This window comes from Dermacentor silvarum, chromosome 2, assembly GCF_013339745.2.
Source record: "Dermacentor silvarum isolate Dsil-2018 chromosome 2, BIME_Dsil_1.4, whole genome shotgun sequence".
NCBI classification, from domain to species: Eukaryota; Metazoa; Arthropoda; class Arachnida; order Ixodida; family Ixodidae; genus Dermacentor; species Dermacentor silvarum.
The window spans coordinates 76,411,833-76,426,868 of record NC_051155.1 but is presented as its reverse complement, the minus strand read 5'-3'; the positions used below and the strand labels follow the sequence as shown (position 1 = coordinate 76,426,868).

The 15,036-nt window shown below is 43.6% G+C and overlaps 1 protein-coding gene across 1 annotated transcript in view; it reads left to right on the top strand.

Moving 5' to 3' along the window:
• The window catches only part of LOC119440994 (chitinase-3-like protein 1), a 359,923-nt gene that overhangs the window by 2,537 nt on the left and 342,350 nt on the right, over positions 1–15,036 (top strand). The window contains exons 2-4 of the mRNA XM_049662790.1: positions 2,220–2,311; positions 4,472–4,745; positions 10,285–10,396. Of these exons, the coding sequence (XP_049518747.1) occupies positions 2,220–2,311; positions 4,472–4,745; positions 10,285–10,396 (478 nt within the window). The remainder of the gene's footprint in view (positions 1–2,219; positions 2,312–4,471; positions 4,746–10,284; positions 10,397–15,036) is intronic.

The window sequence follows — 15,036 nt, the reverse complement described above, 5'->3', positions numbered from 1 at the left end:
GCGCTTTCACTGTGAGCAAAAAAAAAAAAAAAATTGTGGGCAGCTTGCACTAGTGGCGCAAGCTGCCCACGATCGCCGCTATACATGATATATATATATATATATATATATATATATATATATCGTATATAGATAATAATCCTGGGCAGCTTGCACTAGCGGTGCAAGCTGCCCACGATTATAGACTTTCTAAACCTAGTAACCACCTGTCACTAAGGTCGATTAGAGACGGTGCACGTAGCACAAGGAGGTTATGCGTACGACTAGCACAGGTAGCGAGTTCACGAGCTATAGATAGTAATGGCACCGTGAAAGGGACATTTGCTACTGCTTGAAGTCAGTAGGGCGTTTTCTTGTTCCGAAGTGGCGCTTTCACTGTGAGCAAAAAAAAAAAAAAACTAGTGGCGCAAGCTGCCCACGATCGCCGCTATACATGATATATATATATATATATATATATATATATATATATATATATCGTGGGCAGCTTACACTAGTGGTGCAAGCTGCCACGATTTTTTTTGTTCCCAGTGAAAGCGCCACTTCAAAACAAGAAAACGCCCTACTGAATTCAAGCAGTCGCAAATGTCCCTTTAGCGGTGCCATTACTTTCTATAGCTCGTGAACTCGCTACCTGTGCTAGTCGTATGCATCACCTTGTGCTACGAGCACCGTCATTAATTGACCTTAGTGACAGGTGGCTACTAGGTTTAGATAAATACTCACGCTACCGTCTTTTCTAAGAGTGTAGTGTTTCTATTGTGATGATAGCTAAATGCCAGTGCACAATTTCAGTCTACAACGGAGGCACTGCATTTTTTAGCCTAGCTAAAAAAAAAATAGTGCCCCTATATGGGTTGCTTTCAGGCAACAATGGTTTCATTTTTTCCTAGCCGTCTTATTCGCGCCAGGTGGATGGGAAGTTATCAGAACTGTTTCCTTAGACAGGGTGGGATGAAAGAAAAGAACAAGCCATTAGTTCCTTCGTCGCCCTCTGCTGCGATGACTAATGAGATTAGCATTGCGAAGTAATTTGCTAATATTATAGCCTATTTTAAAAGCAAGTAAGCGCAGTTGCAGCGATTGTTTCTGTACTCTGCAGCGAGGAAACACAGACCATGTTGAAGGGTCTCCACGCAACCAAAGTCACCACACGTAGGGTTGTCGGCCATTCCAACGAGAAAACATAACCGTTCGTAAAAGCCATTCCTAGCCATAGCCGACAAAGCAGAGTTTTCTCGCGTCGGCAGAATTCAGTTGGGGTGCAAAGGCGGAGCGAAAAATTCAGGTGGCGCCGCCGGTTGTCTTGAAGGGTTGGACTTGTTGCGCATCTGAGTTCCTGTCGAAACACAAACTCCGATGTGGGGGTGAACACCGCTATTAATGTTCTTTTTGCCCCTGAATGAGTGAAGACAGACGCTGCCTGCTCGTTTCGCGGTCACCTGGGGAGTGTAATCTACAAAAAAAGTAAAACACTTCTTGTCTATTCTCAGGCAAACGTACGAGATAGCATAAAAGATACATGCCCCCCGTAAAGCTGGCTCACTGCACATAATTTCTGCAGAAGTGGCTTTCCAACGCAAGGAACTCGGCTGAGTGAAATGAACCATGACACACACTAATAACTGCTTCTCCTGGTTAAGTCAACAAAATGATTAGAGTGGGCGAATGCGAATTTATTTATACAAACTTTCTTTTACCTGTGTATACTTTTCATGGCTACGCAAGTGGCCGCCAAACAGACATCATACCCGGTAAATTCTGAGGAAATGCCCTAAATTTGATGTCGATAAGGTAACTTGATCGCATGAACAGCTTTGCACTGTAATAATATTTGAAGCGATGTTCTCCCCTAAGTTATGCAACCGCATGGCAACCGCGGCCGCGAAATTGCATCAAAATTGTCCTAAATGTGAAAACCATTTTGGTGGAATATGACACATCAATGGTTGTTATTAAAGAACAATACTCACTGTCCTTTTTATTTACTAGGACAATTGAATAACACGAACGTACACAGGTAAACCACCATGGTGACTTCAAAGTACTCTTAGCAATTGTGTTGAAAAAAAATCTGCAGTAACTTTCCTAGAAATATAATATATGGCCAGTCGGTCTAATCGTGCTAGAATGAGAGTAGCGTTGTGGATGTTCTGTTGGTGGAATTGCTCACTTTGCTCGGACAGCGTTACGCTGATATCAACTGCATTTTTCCCAAGGAATAGAACGGGTGAACTCCACAGCAAGGGACAAGCATGCCTGAAGTTCTGCGTGATGCTTCTGATGTTGCAATGTTTCGGTCCTTCTACTCGTAAGTAGTCGGGATACGTCTCATACAAAAATTAATATTTCTCAAAATATTCTCTACGCTGCGATATATTTTCCTCCATTCTAGGCTGCATGTTCTTGCATATTTCATTTTTTTTGTTCACTGGTGATGTGTTCACATAATAATTGCAAGTACGAATCTTTCGTTGATCATACTTGATGTTTCAGTAAATTTTTCAAGGTGTAAAAATATGCATTAATACTTTAGGAGGGCACTACCAATATCATGCTCTTGGCTCTTGTATGCTACAATATTTCACTGTATTTTGGGGGGGTTCTGCTTAATTGGAAACTTCGTCATGATGATTAACCCAACTTCGCCAGTAAGAACACTAGGGCAAGTCACACTGTATTTCGGGGTTTTCCTTAATTGCATAATTGGTCACGATGAATTAACGAACTTCTCCAGTAGGAACAATAGGACAAGTCACACTATTTTTTAGGCTTCTGATTAATTGCGTAATTAGCCATGATGAATTAACCAATTTCACAAATTAGAACACTAGGGCAGAACTTCTAATAAAAACTTCTTAAGCGTTCAAGGAAACATCTAATCCAGCATCTATCTAATTCCCTACTTGTTACGTAATCATTCTTTTAGCGCCCCCCCCCCAAAAAAAAAAAGCGCACGAAATAAATACAAATAATCACCGCCCAAGCACTCCGTAAAAGTGGTTAACCAGCGCAGCTGAAACGTGTGGTGATAAACGAAACCCAGTGATAAACGGTGTTTATCACTGGGTTAATTCCGACGGTTCATTAAAGTCGTTCTCAATTATTAGTTACGTCTTTGTGTTTCTTAATGAGGTTACACACACGTTCGGAGACGACGGAGAAAACGACGTCACTGACGGTATGCCCGCTGTCCGCCGTTGTCGCATTGGCGCTTGCGATTCTCCAAATTAAATTTCTTCAAAAGTAAATCTGTCCGTCACGTAACACAATGACTGGCTCATAACCCCTTACGCAATGACTCATACCCCCGCAAAAGCGGACTCCCCATTACGACGACAGAAGAGAAGTGAAACTGTACTCTAGAAAGATGAGCGGCAACGGAGCCAGCTACGGAAGACGACGACGACGACGAACGCGGGTGCAGTGGCACGAGCGCTTTCGCGCGGTTGCGCCGAGGGGCGCCGACGACCCAGCTATGAAAAAAGACGATGACGCTCGAGCCGTTGCTGAGGATGATAGTTTCTGCGTACAGGCGACGGATGGATGAATCGGCTAGCCATATATACAGCTTTGCTGTAAAAAGAACAAAAGCCCGCGCCGTGCCCACTAGCACGCCGCAATTGCACTGCCTTCAAATTAACCGCGTATTACTCACATCGAATTTAGCCCGGTGTCCAGCTGCTTAAAAAGTGAGCGGTGCAGGCTAAGACTTCCAGGACCAGAACCAGCATGCGCACAGAAATACTGGAGAAATTTATCAGCTTGACAGCCATCACCGTCGCTCATTTGGCGGAGCATCGGACACGTAATATTATTAATGGTAATTATTATTATTACTAATAGTAATAAGAAGAAAATGAGCGTGGTATGTAGTTATATAAATATAACAACGCCTAATTGTTTCAGTTATAGTTATATTGTTATAGATTATTGTTACAGAACAGAAACCTGGAACGTTAGGCATCATAATTTGTTGTCTCGACTTCAAAGAACATTGGAGGCACAAAAAATTTATACGAAACAATATAAAGGGTTCAAAGGAAAATGGACGCGATCGAATAAACGGTGGGCGAACAGTACAATTCTGATGCTGCCGCTAACATTTGGACGAACATTTAAAAGAGCACGAAAGAGGTAGTACGATACGTTTTTATAAACGAGTGTTCCTCAAGGAAGTGCCCAATATATTTTGTTTCTTTACCTATTGGCAGACACTTGTATTTTGTTTCTTTACCTATTGGCAGACACTTGTCTACCGCGACGCGTCTGACAGCAAGTAATTTCAATGGGTGTCGGATATTACATATATATTATCATTCAAACCAACGTGTCAGTCGATGCAATATCTAAAGTGAATGACGTTTAGCATCTGCGAGCTGTAATATTGGCTAAGACTTTCAAGAGCAGCAGAGAGCATGGTAGTATCAGTGCAATGCTAAATTCAAAGGTTTATTATTCTTGTTCGCAGACTGCTTCGACCAGGTGTGCTACCTTCCAGCTCCGACATCACCTGAGGCACTGCCCCTGGCTATGGTCAATGTGAGTCTTTGTAGCCACATCATCATGGGCTTCGCCACGGTCGGTCAAGACTACAGCGTCGACTTGGATCCCCTTGGGGGTCAGAAAGCACTCGCATCATTGGCTGTTTTACGGAAGCGCAAACCAACGCTGAAGCTTATGATGTCGGTCGGAGGAGGAGACATCTTCAAGGGAATGGTTTCCTGTGCGTCCCGCCGCCAGCGGTATGATGATTCAAAAGTTCATCCGAGCTTTTACGACAAAAACATGTTATACCGATCCAACAAATAACCCATTATCAAAAGTATACTGGACCACAGACTCGCCGAAAAAAAAAACAATTTCTTCGCAATTAACACGCATAAACTTAAACTTAGGGAATAGTCTGGGATGTTCGCAATGTCCCGTGTAGACGACAGTCCTCAATTTGAAGTTACAGTCGGAGGAAGATGGGAAAATTCGCTTTATTGCGAAATACCCGGTCCGTACACTTTTGCTCAAGGAGGTACGTGTTGGAATCTACGACAAATAATGCTTTACTCAAGCGGTTAATACTTGTATACAACGAGTTGCGATGCATAGAATACTGCTTAGTTTTATTCTACGCAACGTGTAATTCCACGGTTATGAAGTGCACATGTCACAACTTTGTTCTTATACGCAGTCTTTTTTTATGCACTAATATTTTGAGGCAATGTTTATGTTCACGCTGTAAGCTGCATAAATGTCAAATGCTATAAAGGGTGCTTCAGCTAACTTTTGTTAAGCCTTACGAGATCATCATGTCCACTACGAGATTGCTCAAACTTAGTATTGTTCAAAGCCATAATGAACAAGTAAAATCATTATCACTATGAGCTAAGATCGATAATAAAATTACTTATTTACCCACCCCTTAAAGTATCGCTTTAAACACGCTATTGAATGTGGAAGCTGTAGAGCCTATAGATAAATATCTAAATACTTTTTTTCCCTGATAATAGCTGCCGTGATTGAAAATTTTCCTGGCTGAAAAGAAAGCACGCAAGATTTCAAACAAAAAAAAGCGTGATTAGACACGAAGTGACATTAGTGCCCTGAGAAATGCTACTAATGAGAATTTCATGCTGCATACAGACTGAACGCATGAATAGGCCGCAAGCGAAATTTAGAGGCGATGGTCACAGCCGCTGTATACGATGCATCGCCTTACACCACCGAAACCTCCTCGCCCTTTACGCACATGCTCAACGGCAAAAACGCTCACATAGCTTCAAGAATTGGCGTGCGCCATTTAACTTATCTACCACGGCTTCATTTGATTTATTACTTCAAGATACAGCATTAGGGTTGTTTGATTTCTGAATATTGAACAATTGATAATTTCTAAAGCAATATGAAATACGACATTTGCGTAGGGTTCATTTCGGTCTACGAATGTAGGCGCCTGTTTCATGACCTACATGACACGCATATCATTAGATTCATGTCATGAGTCCTCAGGAAATCCTTTCGCTACGCCTAAGGCACCTTAAGTCAAAAGCCTTAGTTTGATGATGTGGATAGTCGCGTGTGGCCGTCACCAGCCAAAGTGTTTGACAAGCCTGCTTGCAGTTATGGTGATTTTGTGGCAACAAGAAGAAGATAGTTAGTGATGATGATTATGGAAGAAGAAGATCACGTGCCACGAACAAAGAATCAGCGTGAGGAACGCGCAGAGCGTGAGCCCGAGCGGAAGTCTGGAACGGCAGCTCGCAGAACGGCGGTTCAAGGCTCGGGTACTGGCAATCTGTGTCCTGCTACCTGTGGACCTGAGTGAAGATCCCATTCGTGGCTGGCCTCTCCTGCGCACCAACGGCCTGCTGTTATAGCGGTCTGGTGCTGCGCTTTGTGCTGAGGACCGGGACGCCTGAGCTACCCGCCTGCCGACCGAGCCCGACGACTGGCGACCGGGTATCCTGCTACCATGCGGACCTGGTCTTAGGTCCCGCTCGTGGCTATGCTCTCCTGCGCACCAGCGGTCGGCTGTCATAGCGGCCTGGTGCAGAGCTTCCTGCTGGGAACCGGGGTGCTTGAGCTACCTGTCTGCCAACCGAGCCCGACGTTCTAGCGGCCGAGGCGTTACAAGCCAAGCGTTACTGGCCAGTTACAGCAGTGGCCTCGTGCCATACTGGCCGGCTGTTTACCCTGCTTCCCCGTCGCGACAAGGTGCGGCGTGGTGGTGATGGCGTAATACGTGGCAGTCGTAAGCAACACGCCAGCTGTCCTCAAATTTCAGACGACGCAGCGACGCACTACGCAAAGACAACCGTCATGGGCACCGCAACGACGACGCCCACCGGCGAGTCGTGATGCATGAGTGCTAGGCACATCCTTATATAGACTGACAAACGTCTTCAAAACTCTAGTCCGCGTGCATGTAAATCGTCGGTGTCGTGTTAGCGTGTCTGTGTATAGTCTGTGTTGCCTGTAAAAGTCACCCGTCTGCCGTGTGGTTATTAGAAGGATCCTGGGCCGAAAGGAAACAGCAAGCGTTTCCATCACACTTAGTCATGCTCATGGCTATGACTTCGACCATCTACCTTTAGCCTTTTTCTTCACTTAGTACCACATTCGAACGCATTCCATTGCTTTTTATGTGTTAATTTTTTTTCGCTGAGTCTTTGTCATTATTTTTGAGCCATGGTGATGACTATGACTTCGACCACCATCCTTTAGTGTTTCCTTCATTGAGTGCCCACGTCCGAACGAATTTTAGTTGTTTTTGAGTATTAATATTTTTTTCTAAGTCATTGTAATTTTTGCGGAGTCATGGTCATGACTATGACTTTACCACCATCCTTTTGTGTTTCATTCACTTAGTACCCACATCCGAACCCATTTCAGTGGTTTTGGAGCGTAAATATTGTTTCGCGGTGTCATCATTTTAAGCAGCTGTTTCATGACCTACATGACACGCATGTCATGCATGGCCAATCATTTATGTTCGTCATACACTCTTGTCATACTATGCCAATTTTGGTACCTACCAAGTTAACGAAACGAACATGGGAGCACCAAGACGTAGGCGGCTGTTCCATGGCCTACATGACAGGCATTTCATGTCATTCTTGTCATGACCTATGATTTATGTTCGTCCTACACTCTTGTCATACTATGTCAGTTTTGGTACTTACCAAGTGAACGAAATTGGGTACCGGTGCGGGACAGTGGCGTTGGTAAACTCGGCCGTTGTGCCGTTCCACTCAACCTGAAAGCTGGGGAAGTGCGAAGCAGTGATTCGCCGGTGTTTCTCTTGTGTTTTCCTTGTGTTTATGTTGTGTTATCCTGTGTTTATCTTGTGTTTAGCAATCTATCATCCATTTTGATACCTGTGCTAGGCACAAGTGGTGGGAAACCGCCACGCACATGGAGCCAAACCAACGCGCACATGAAGCTAAAACCTTTGCTGGTGACAGAAGCGATTTTAACAAATTTCTGTTCATTATTTCAATTAATTCATGAGTATTCGTATCTTTTAAATAATTCTGAATCAGGTAAGTTTATTTTTAACCGGTTTTGATCAATTGTTCACTCGTTTTGACCCTGTTTTGAGAACTTGTTTCTGTGCATGACCACGATGACATGCAATCCCATTACAAAATTTCACAATTTTCATGAGTTTTTGCTAATTAATGCGCTTAATTTTTTATTATTCCCATGTTTTACGTCATTCTGAATCATGTTAGTTTATTCTGAACCGGTTTTGATCAATTCTGCACTGCTTTTGGCCCTGTTTTTGCGCGTGACCATTGTATGACACACCGACCGCCCGGGCTCCTGAAGTGCTTCGCACTTAATAATTACTGCAGTAACTGCCTAGTGGTAGTTTTGAGAAAGTGTGAAAGCATCCTTGTCAGTCGCCCATCTTGCACACATAGGTTTATGACGTAGCCGAACGTGTCTGGTGGCATGATGCACGCGGCTCGTTTGCTCGGTTTGCTTGCCCGAAATTAAACTAGGGTTAAGTAACGTAATATCAGTTAATATTCCTTAGCCTTTATCTTCATTGGCCTAATGCTACCTAATCGTTATTAATCTCAATTAAGCTTAGCTCACCTTAATAACCGTTAAGTAATCCTTATCAGCAATAAATAATTGATTGGTAATTAATCGGAAGCCTAAACAATTTTAATTAGCCTCTATATTATTATTTAACCCCATTATTCGTCATTACGCGGAATTAATTTAATTGTAAGTATTCCCTATTCGGCTTCCTTAACATTCGCACGCTTAAGAAGTCCTATTTAGGCTTAATAAATATAATCGTATTTAACTGTCATCTTATTAGTCCTTAAACAACCTTAATAATGCGTAAATCATTTAATTACCTTTAATTATTTAGTGTTATTCGATCAAGGTTAAGTTTAAAGAATCTTAACTATCCTTAATTTCTCTCGATCAGGCTAAAAAATTACTGAATACGCCTTAATTATTTACTTGTTGCTGTAACTGTAGTGGCTTGCGTTATTTCTGCACAGACTGTATCGTATAGCAGAGTGCATGGTACACTTGTTGCGGCAACTGTAGCGGCTTAATTTCTTTCTACCCTAATTGTATGACATCGCTACTTGGTGTGGCAACTGTAGCTTCCTTCTTTCTTTCTGCAGCGACTGTATGGTATACTTCCTTCTTGCAGCAGCTGTAGTAATAAGATCTATTTGAACACCGACTGTATGGTATACTTATTGCGGCAACTTGTGGCCTACTTTCTTTCTACACTAACTTTATGGTACATTTACATGTGGCAACTGTAGTGGTTTGCTTCTTTTCTGCGTGGTATAGTTACTTGTTGTGGTAACTGTACTGTCTGCTTCCTTTTTGCGCTGACTGTTGTGTTCTCTATGCGAAGGTGTTCGATATGCTTTCCTAATTAAAACGAAATGATATCTTTTAATCTGCTCTCGTTCATAGGCTTTCGTGTTTTTACGGAAATATTCTATCTCTACTTGTTGCGCCGACTGTAGTGGCCTGCTTTCGTTCTATGCCGACTGTAACGGTAGGTGCCCTATAGTCATAATCATAAATATCAGTGGTCATACGTAGTCATAAGGCATTGTCGTATACGGTGTGAGAATTTTGTTATATAGAATTCTCAAAAGTGCCTGTTGCAGAGAACATAGTTTTATAGTTCTTGAGCTTGATTGTTCAGAGTACCTGAAATTACATGCGCGAAAAATGGAAATGACTTGCTGGCACTTGTTTAAAAAAGACTGTAGTATAGGGCAGGTTTCTTTTTTTACGGTATGTAGGACCCAGTTCAAACAGATTTCCTAAGTGTTCTTTGTAATTCGCAAGCCACCTTAGCGAATGAGGTGTCCAGCTTTAGGATTGGCTGAATTCCTTTCTTAGGGAGAATTACAGTGCAAATGCTTTTGCGTACGCGGTGCCTGATTTATTTTTCTTCAAACTGTTAAACAAATTAATTTACAGAAGTAATTACTGTCAAATAGAAGCAATTAGAAGTTCAGCAACCCGTATCACAATGTGCAGCTTAGGGTAGTGCATTGTTTTTCGCCGCCACTAATTCTCATCTTCTCCCATTGGTATTTAAAAAACTAAGCGTAAACGAAGTTCATGTAAAGACAGTCGAGTGCGAACACTGGAAGCATCCAGCGAAAAGGTTTGACTGCGCAGGTATGACACTTAGAAACGTATGTGAAGTTGAAATTAGAATGGATGAAATATGATATTCTGAGGGTTTCGGCGCGCTTAGCAAGCTACTTTTCTCCGTTCCATGTATAGATTTATCAACTCCACGGCCTGGGCACTGCGGACAGCAGACCTTGATGGGCTTGACCTGGATTGGGAGTTTCCTTCGCCCAAGGATGCCGCCAATTTCGTCCTCCTCCTGGAGGTATGACGAAAGCTTACGCCACAGTCCTCACATAATCTGCCATTTAATATAGCTGACAAGACGAATGTGTGAGATCGGAACGTACGCGGCCAACTAAAGACAATATTGCCATACACCTTTAAATCAGGTAGGAACGCACCCATCCACAACATCAATTTTCCATAATTTCTGACACTTTTCTATAGACAACTAATGAAAATATATTGACTACGAATACAACGTATCTAATGCCAGCACCTGGGTAGTGGCATGTCTAGTTTTGCTGTTTGAAAAAATTTAAGTTTTTTTATTGCGATATCAACTATATGGACACTCCAGCTTCATTTCCGCCGTCGGCTTCATGCTCTATTTTATTCATTTATTCATGATACCTCAATAGTCCCAGAACGGGACATTACACGAGAAGTGGGCACATACAAAAATATCGGATCAGGTTAGGTGGCGTGACTCGGAAGATGGTCTTCAATGGCTGCTTTGAAACGACAAATGTCGGTGATGAGGGCGATGTCAGAAGGTAGGGTATTCAATTCATGGGCTGTGTGCAAACGAAAAAGCAACCCAGTTCCACCCAATGTGAAATCTGCTGAAACAGTGGAGCTGTGGTTCCCTTGTGTTTCTCTGTCATTTTGTGTGATTACCTGTGTGATTTTGTGGGAGTTTCTGTTAGTATGTTTGTTTTCCAGATGTTTTCTTGTGATTATGGGGGATGTTTGGACTTTTACTGCTTAACATTCCCTGCTAACTCCCGGTCGAGCAAATCTTTTGCAGTGTCTGTCAAAGGGATCTCTCGGCGCTTGCATCTTTGTTGTGCTTCTTGCTGCCACAAATCAGGGTTCGCTTTCCTGCAAGTACGCTTGACTTGCGTTTCTTTTTTGCGTAGTTCCGGATTAGCCTCCCTCCGCTGCCGTTTAGCTTGCGCTTCCCGCCGACGATCCTCGTTCGTAGCGGTCTCCCAGCGGTTACGTCTGGCTTGCGCTTCCCTCTTGCGTAGCTGCGGATTAGCGTCCCGCCGCTGCCGTTTCGCTGCCGATTCCGGCGCTCGAAACGTAGAATTCGTCCGGCGACGGTGCTACCGCTCTCGAGCGAGCTCCTGCGGCCGCTTGCGCCGAGCGGGATCCACGGCGAGAAAGGGCGAGCGCTCCCCCTCCCCAGTCGCGCGTTATGATGGGTCGGCTCCTCAGCCGGTGCGGCCTCTGATTGAGCGCAGCGCCCCTAGCGGTGGGTCAGGGAAGCTGACCCCTGCGTGAAAGCGGAGGACAGACGGACGGCGCAGTCTCGACTTACAATAGCTCCGCTGGCTGTCTCTCCCGTAATCGACAGTATAATGTAAGCAGGAAATGGCTACCGGCAAAGCAGATTGGTTGAAGATTACACTAGCCAAAATCTCAAAATTGGTGAAGGGCATGTTCGGAACGGCACACTCCACCACACCACACCGCACCACGGCCTAACGTAGAGTGGCCGTGGTGCGGTGTGGTAACGTAACGTAACGCAGGAGACCATTGCGTCCATATGGACGCAATGGTCTCCTGTCACAGACAGAACCTCATTGCAAGTCTCGTCTCGGCCAAACAGCCATCCGTGTCGCGCCGGACGATGCCGGCTTGGTCGCGTAACGTGGCGCTATCTCTCGAGCCGGCGCAAAACCCGCGACGCGGAACTCACGGACCGCTGGCATTCAAAAGTGCACTGGAAGCCCTGTCTCAGCGCCAAAAGATGACAATCAAGTGTATAGTGTCCTGTATCTGCCTTTTGAACGTCCCTATTGGATATGACAAATAAAACTTCAGCGTACTAGAAGTTACAGCTCCGTTTAAATTGTGAACAAACATTAGGAAGAACTCGGAAGCAATACATTTTGTGACTTCTTTGGGCAGTAACTAGCGTATGTAATGCAGAAATCGGAAGCAATACATTTTGTAACTTCTTTGGGCAGCAACTAGCGTAATGCGGTCCTGTAGAAAGGGTTGGGGGCCAGAGACCGCATTTTCTTAGCTTTTGACTGGTTGCCCGGATGATCTTGTTTTGTTCTCGCAACGGTGCCGGGATAATGGCTCTGCCTTTGGGCTCAAGGTCACTTGAAGGTCGCTGACAACGGGAGCTGAAAGCGTTTCATGCTTGAAAGAACACTGACACGAAGTGTAATGGGCTCGAGGTGGGTACCCCTTATGAAAATGGTTATGTCCTTTATGATTACTGTATGTTTCCTAGGGGTCACATGAGGAAACATCCTTTATGTTTCCTGCGTGTTGAAATTTGGCCACTGCTTTTATGTTTCCTTCATGTGTCCGTCCTTTATGTATCCTTCATGTTACCGTACTTTATGTATCCTAGATGTTGAAATTTGGCCACTGCTTTTATGTTTCCTTCGTGTGTCCGTCCTTTATGTATCCTTCATGTTACCGTACTTTATGTATTCTAGATGCTGAAATTTGGCCACTGCTTTTATGTTTCCTTCATGACTCCCACCTTTATGCACCCTTCATGTGGCCCTACTGAAAAGATCCTGTATCCTGCATTTTCTGTAGACATGCATAGATGAGTTCTCTGTGCCCATTTTATATTTATGCACATTGTGTGAGTTTTAAAGATAAGCATATATGGTTTATTATAAGCATACTGATTATAACTCTGCTAGGGCACAGAAATTCACACAATATTGTTCTATAATAATAATTTTAGTATAACACTTGCAGTACAACTTGTACTTTCCTCACAGCATGCAGTGTCGCTGTTCTAGATGTTTTTGTCACAAATGTAAAGTGTAATGTTCGGATGCAGAGATGTCACGTTGGATAAGTGCTTGCACTTTTAAAAGAAAGTGTCGACAATACTTTGCAAAGGTATCTCTGAAACTACAAGTAGTTTATTGAACTATCTGCATGTTACTTCCATATGCCACATCGCCTCACAGCAGACCTTTGGAATGGGGTGCTTGGATGAGAGCTCACAAGACACCTGAAAAATAAAAGGCCAAGCGTTTTCACTTATGCAGTAAATTTCATATATCCAAGAACAGTTTGGTCTGTATGCACACAGCTAAGAAACGCGCAGAAGTGAAAACTATTGAATTGAATTTTATTCCGCAGCAAGAAAAAGTTACGAGGACAGGTAAAAGCTGTGAGAACAGCTTGAGGAGCCCTGACCTCCTAGCACACGGGAAGCATAAAAGCGTGCGGCTAAGGGAGTACAACTTACTAAGAGGAAACACTCACAGGAGTTATAAAACGTCACTTGAAAAGGGGATTATAAAGCTGTCATAAAGAAAAGGAAATCATCGTATTATACAAACATTAAACGCAGTTGTTTTGGTGATGTGCTAGGTATGGCAATGTCAACACTGAAGCTTTAAACTAATTATTTTAAACAGACTGCGCTGTTGCTATCTGCCCGAGCGTGTTTTTTGCTATCTGCTCGAAAGTTTTTTTTTTCTCCTTTTCGCCGAGCGTAAAAGAAGCCCGCGAATACATGCAAAATTGCCGTGCGACTGGCCGCTCGACGCGCTTTGCGGGTATCTTTCACGCTCGGAAAAACACTTTTATGTAAGACTTACGGAGTAAAAGAAATCTGTATCGAGTTTCTCATGTCGCTCTACAACTTTTTCATTGACACTTTAGTCTAATAATAATAACTGAGAAGTTCATTAATTAAGACTAATTATCTAATGAGGCGGAATGCAAAAAATAATCGAAGTATCTCCAAGCGACGGCAAGCAACATTACCTTGGCTCTGTCAAGCTACGTAACAACTGAAACACCCTGTATAAGCGACAAGAATGCGCGCAAGCGCGAGACTTGCTTACCTTTCAAGATGTGAAGTCATCAAACGCTTCTTGTCTCGAAGGCACCTCGGTGCCGACGCTCTTTCTGGAGCAAACACTGTCTAATTGCCGATGAACTCCAGCACACGAAAGCACAACTTTCAACAATTTCTTCCACAGACCATGATTCGAAGCCACAGCACCACGTTTTTCACGAGAGAACCCGTACTGGCGAGAACAAAGGAAGCTCGGATGGGCGCTGTAGTAGACTCCAGACACTGGCGTTTCACACGAAACATACGACGAAATGATATCATTACACAAGTCCAGAGGTTTCATGATGATTAATACACACGACAAGGACCACAGTTTGTCGAGACACTTCCAAAACATGATTAAATTACCGCCTTGCTGCAACGAGCACTCTTGCACACACGTGGCCCAGCGGGCCCAGCTCAATATAACACCCAGTAATTTTACCGGGCATGGACGATGATGATGATGATGATGATGATTTATTGGCATCCCCTTTGAAACGGGGTGGCGACAAATAGTCACCTAGCCTGCTTGATTTAATCAGGTATACTACACATGTTCTTTATCTCGCATTTTTGTATACCCTTTTCAAAAATTTAGCTTGTACCGCTGCCTATGATTTTAAGAGATCAGGTCGTATCCTCCTTTTCCCTGATTTTTTCCACCAGCACTCTAATCGTCTCTTGCTTATCTCTACGGCTGATGTGTTGATGTTTCCTTCCACTTGAAACCCAAGCGCTTCTGGGAGTTGCATGTTACCTACGGTTCTTGCTGGGTCGACCCCATCGCATTCCATTAGGATGTGCTGAGTGGTCTCTGGATCTTTACTGCAGCATACTCATGC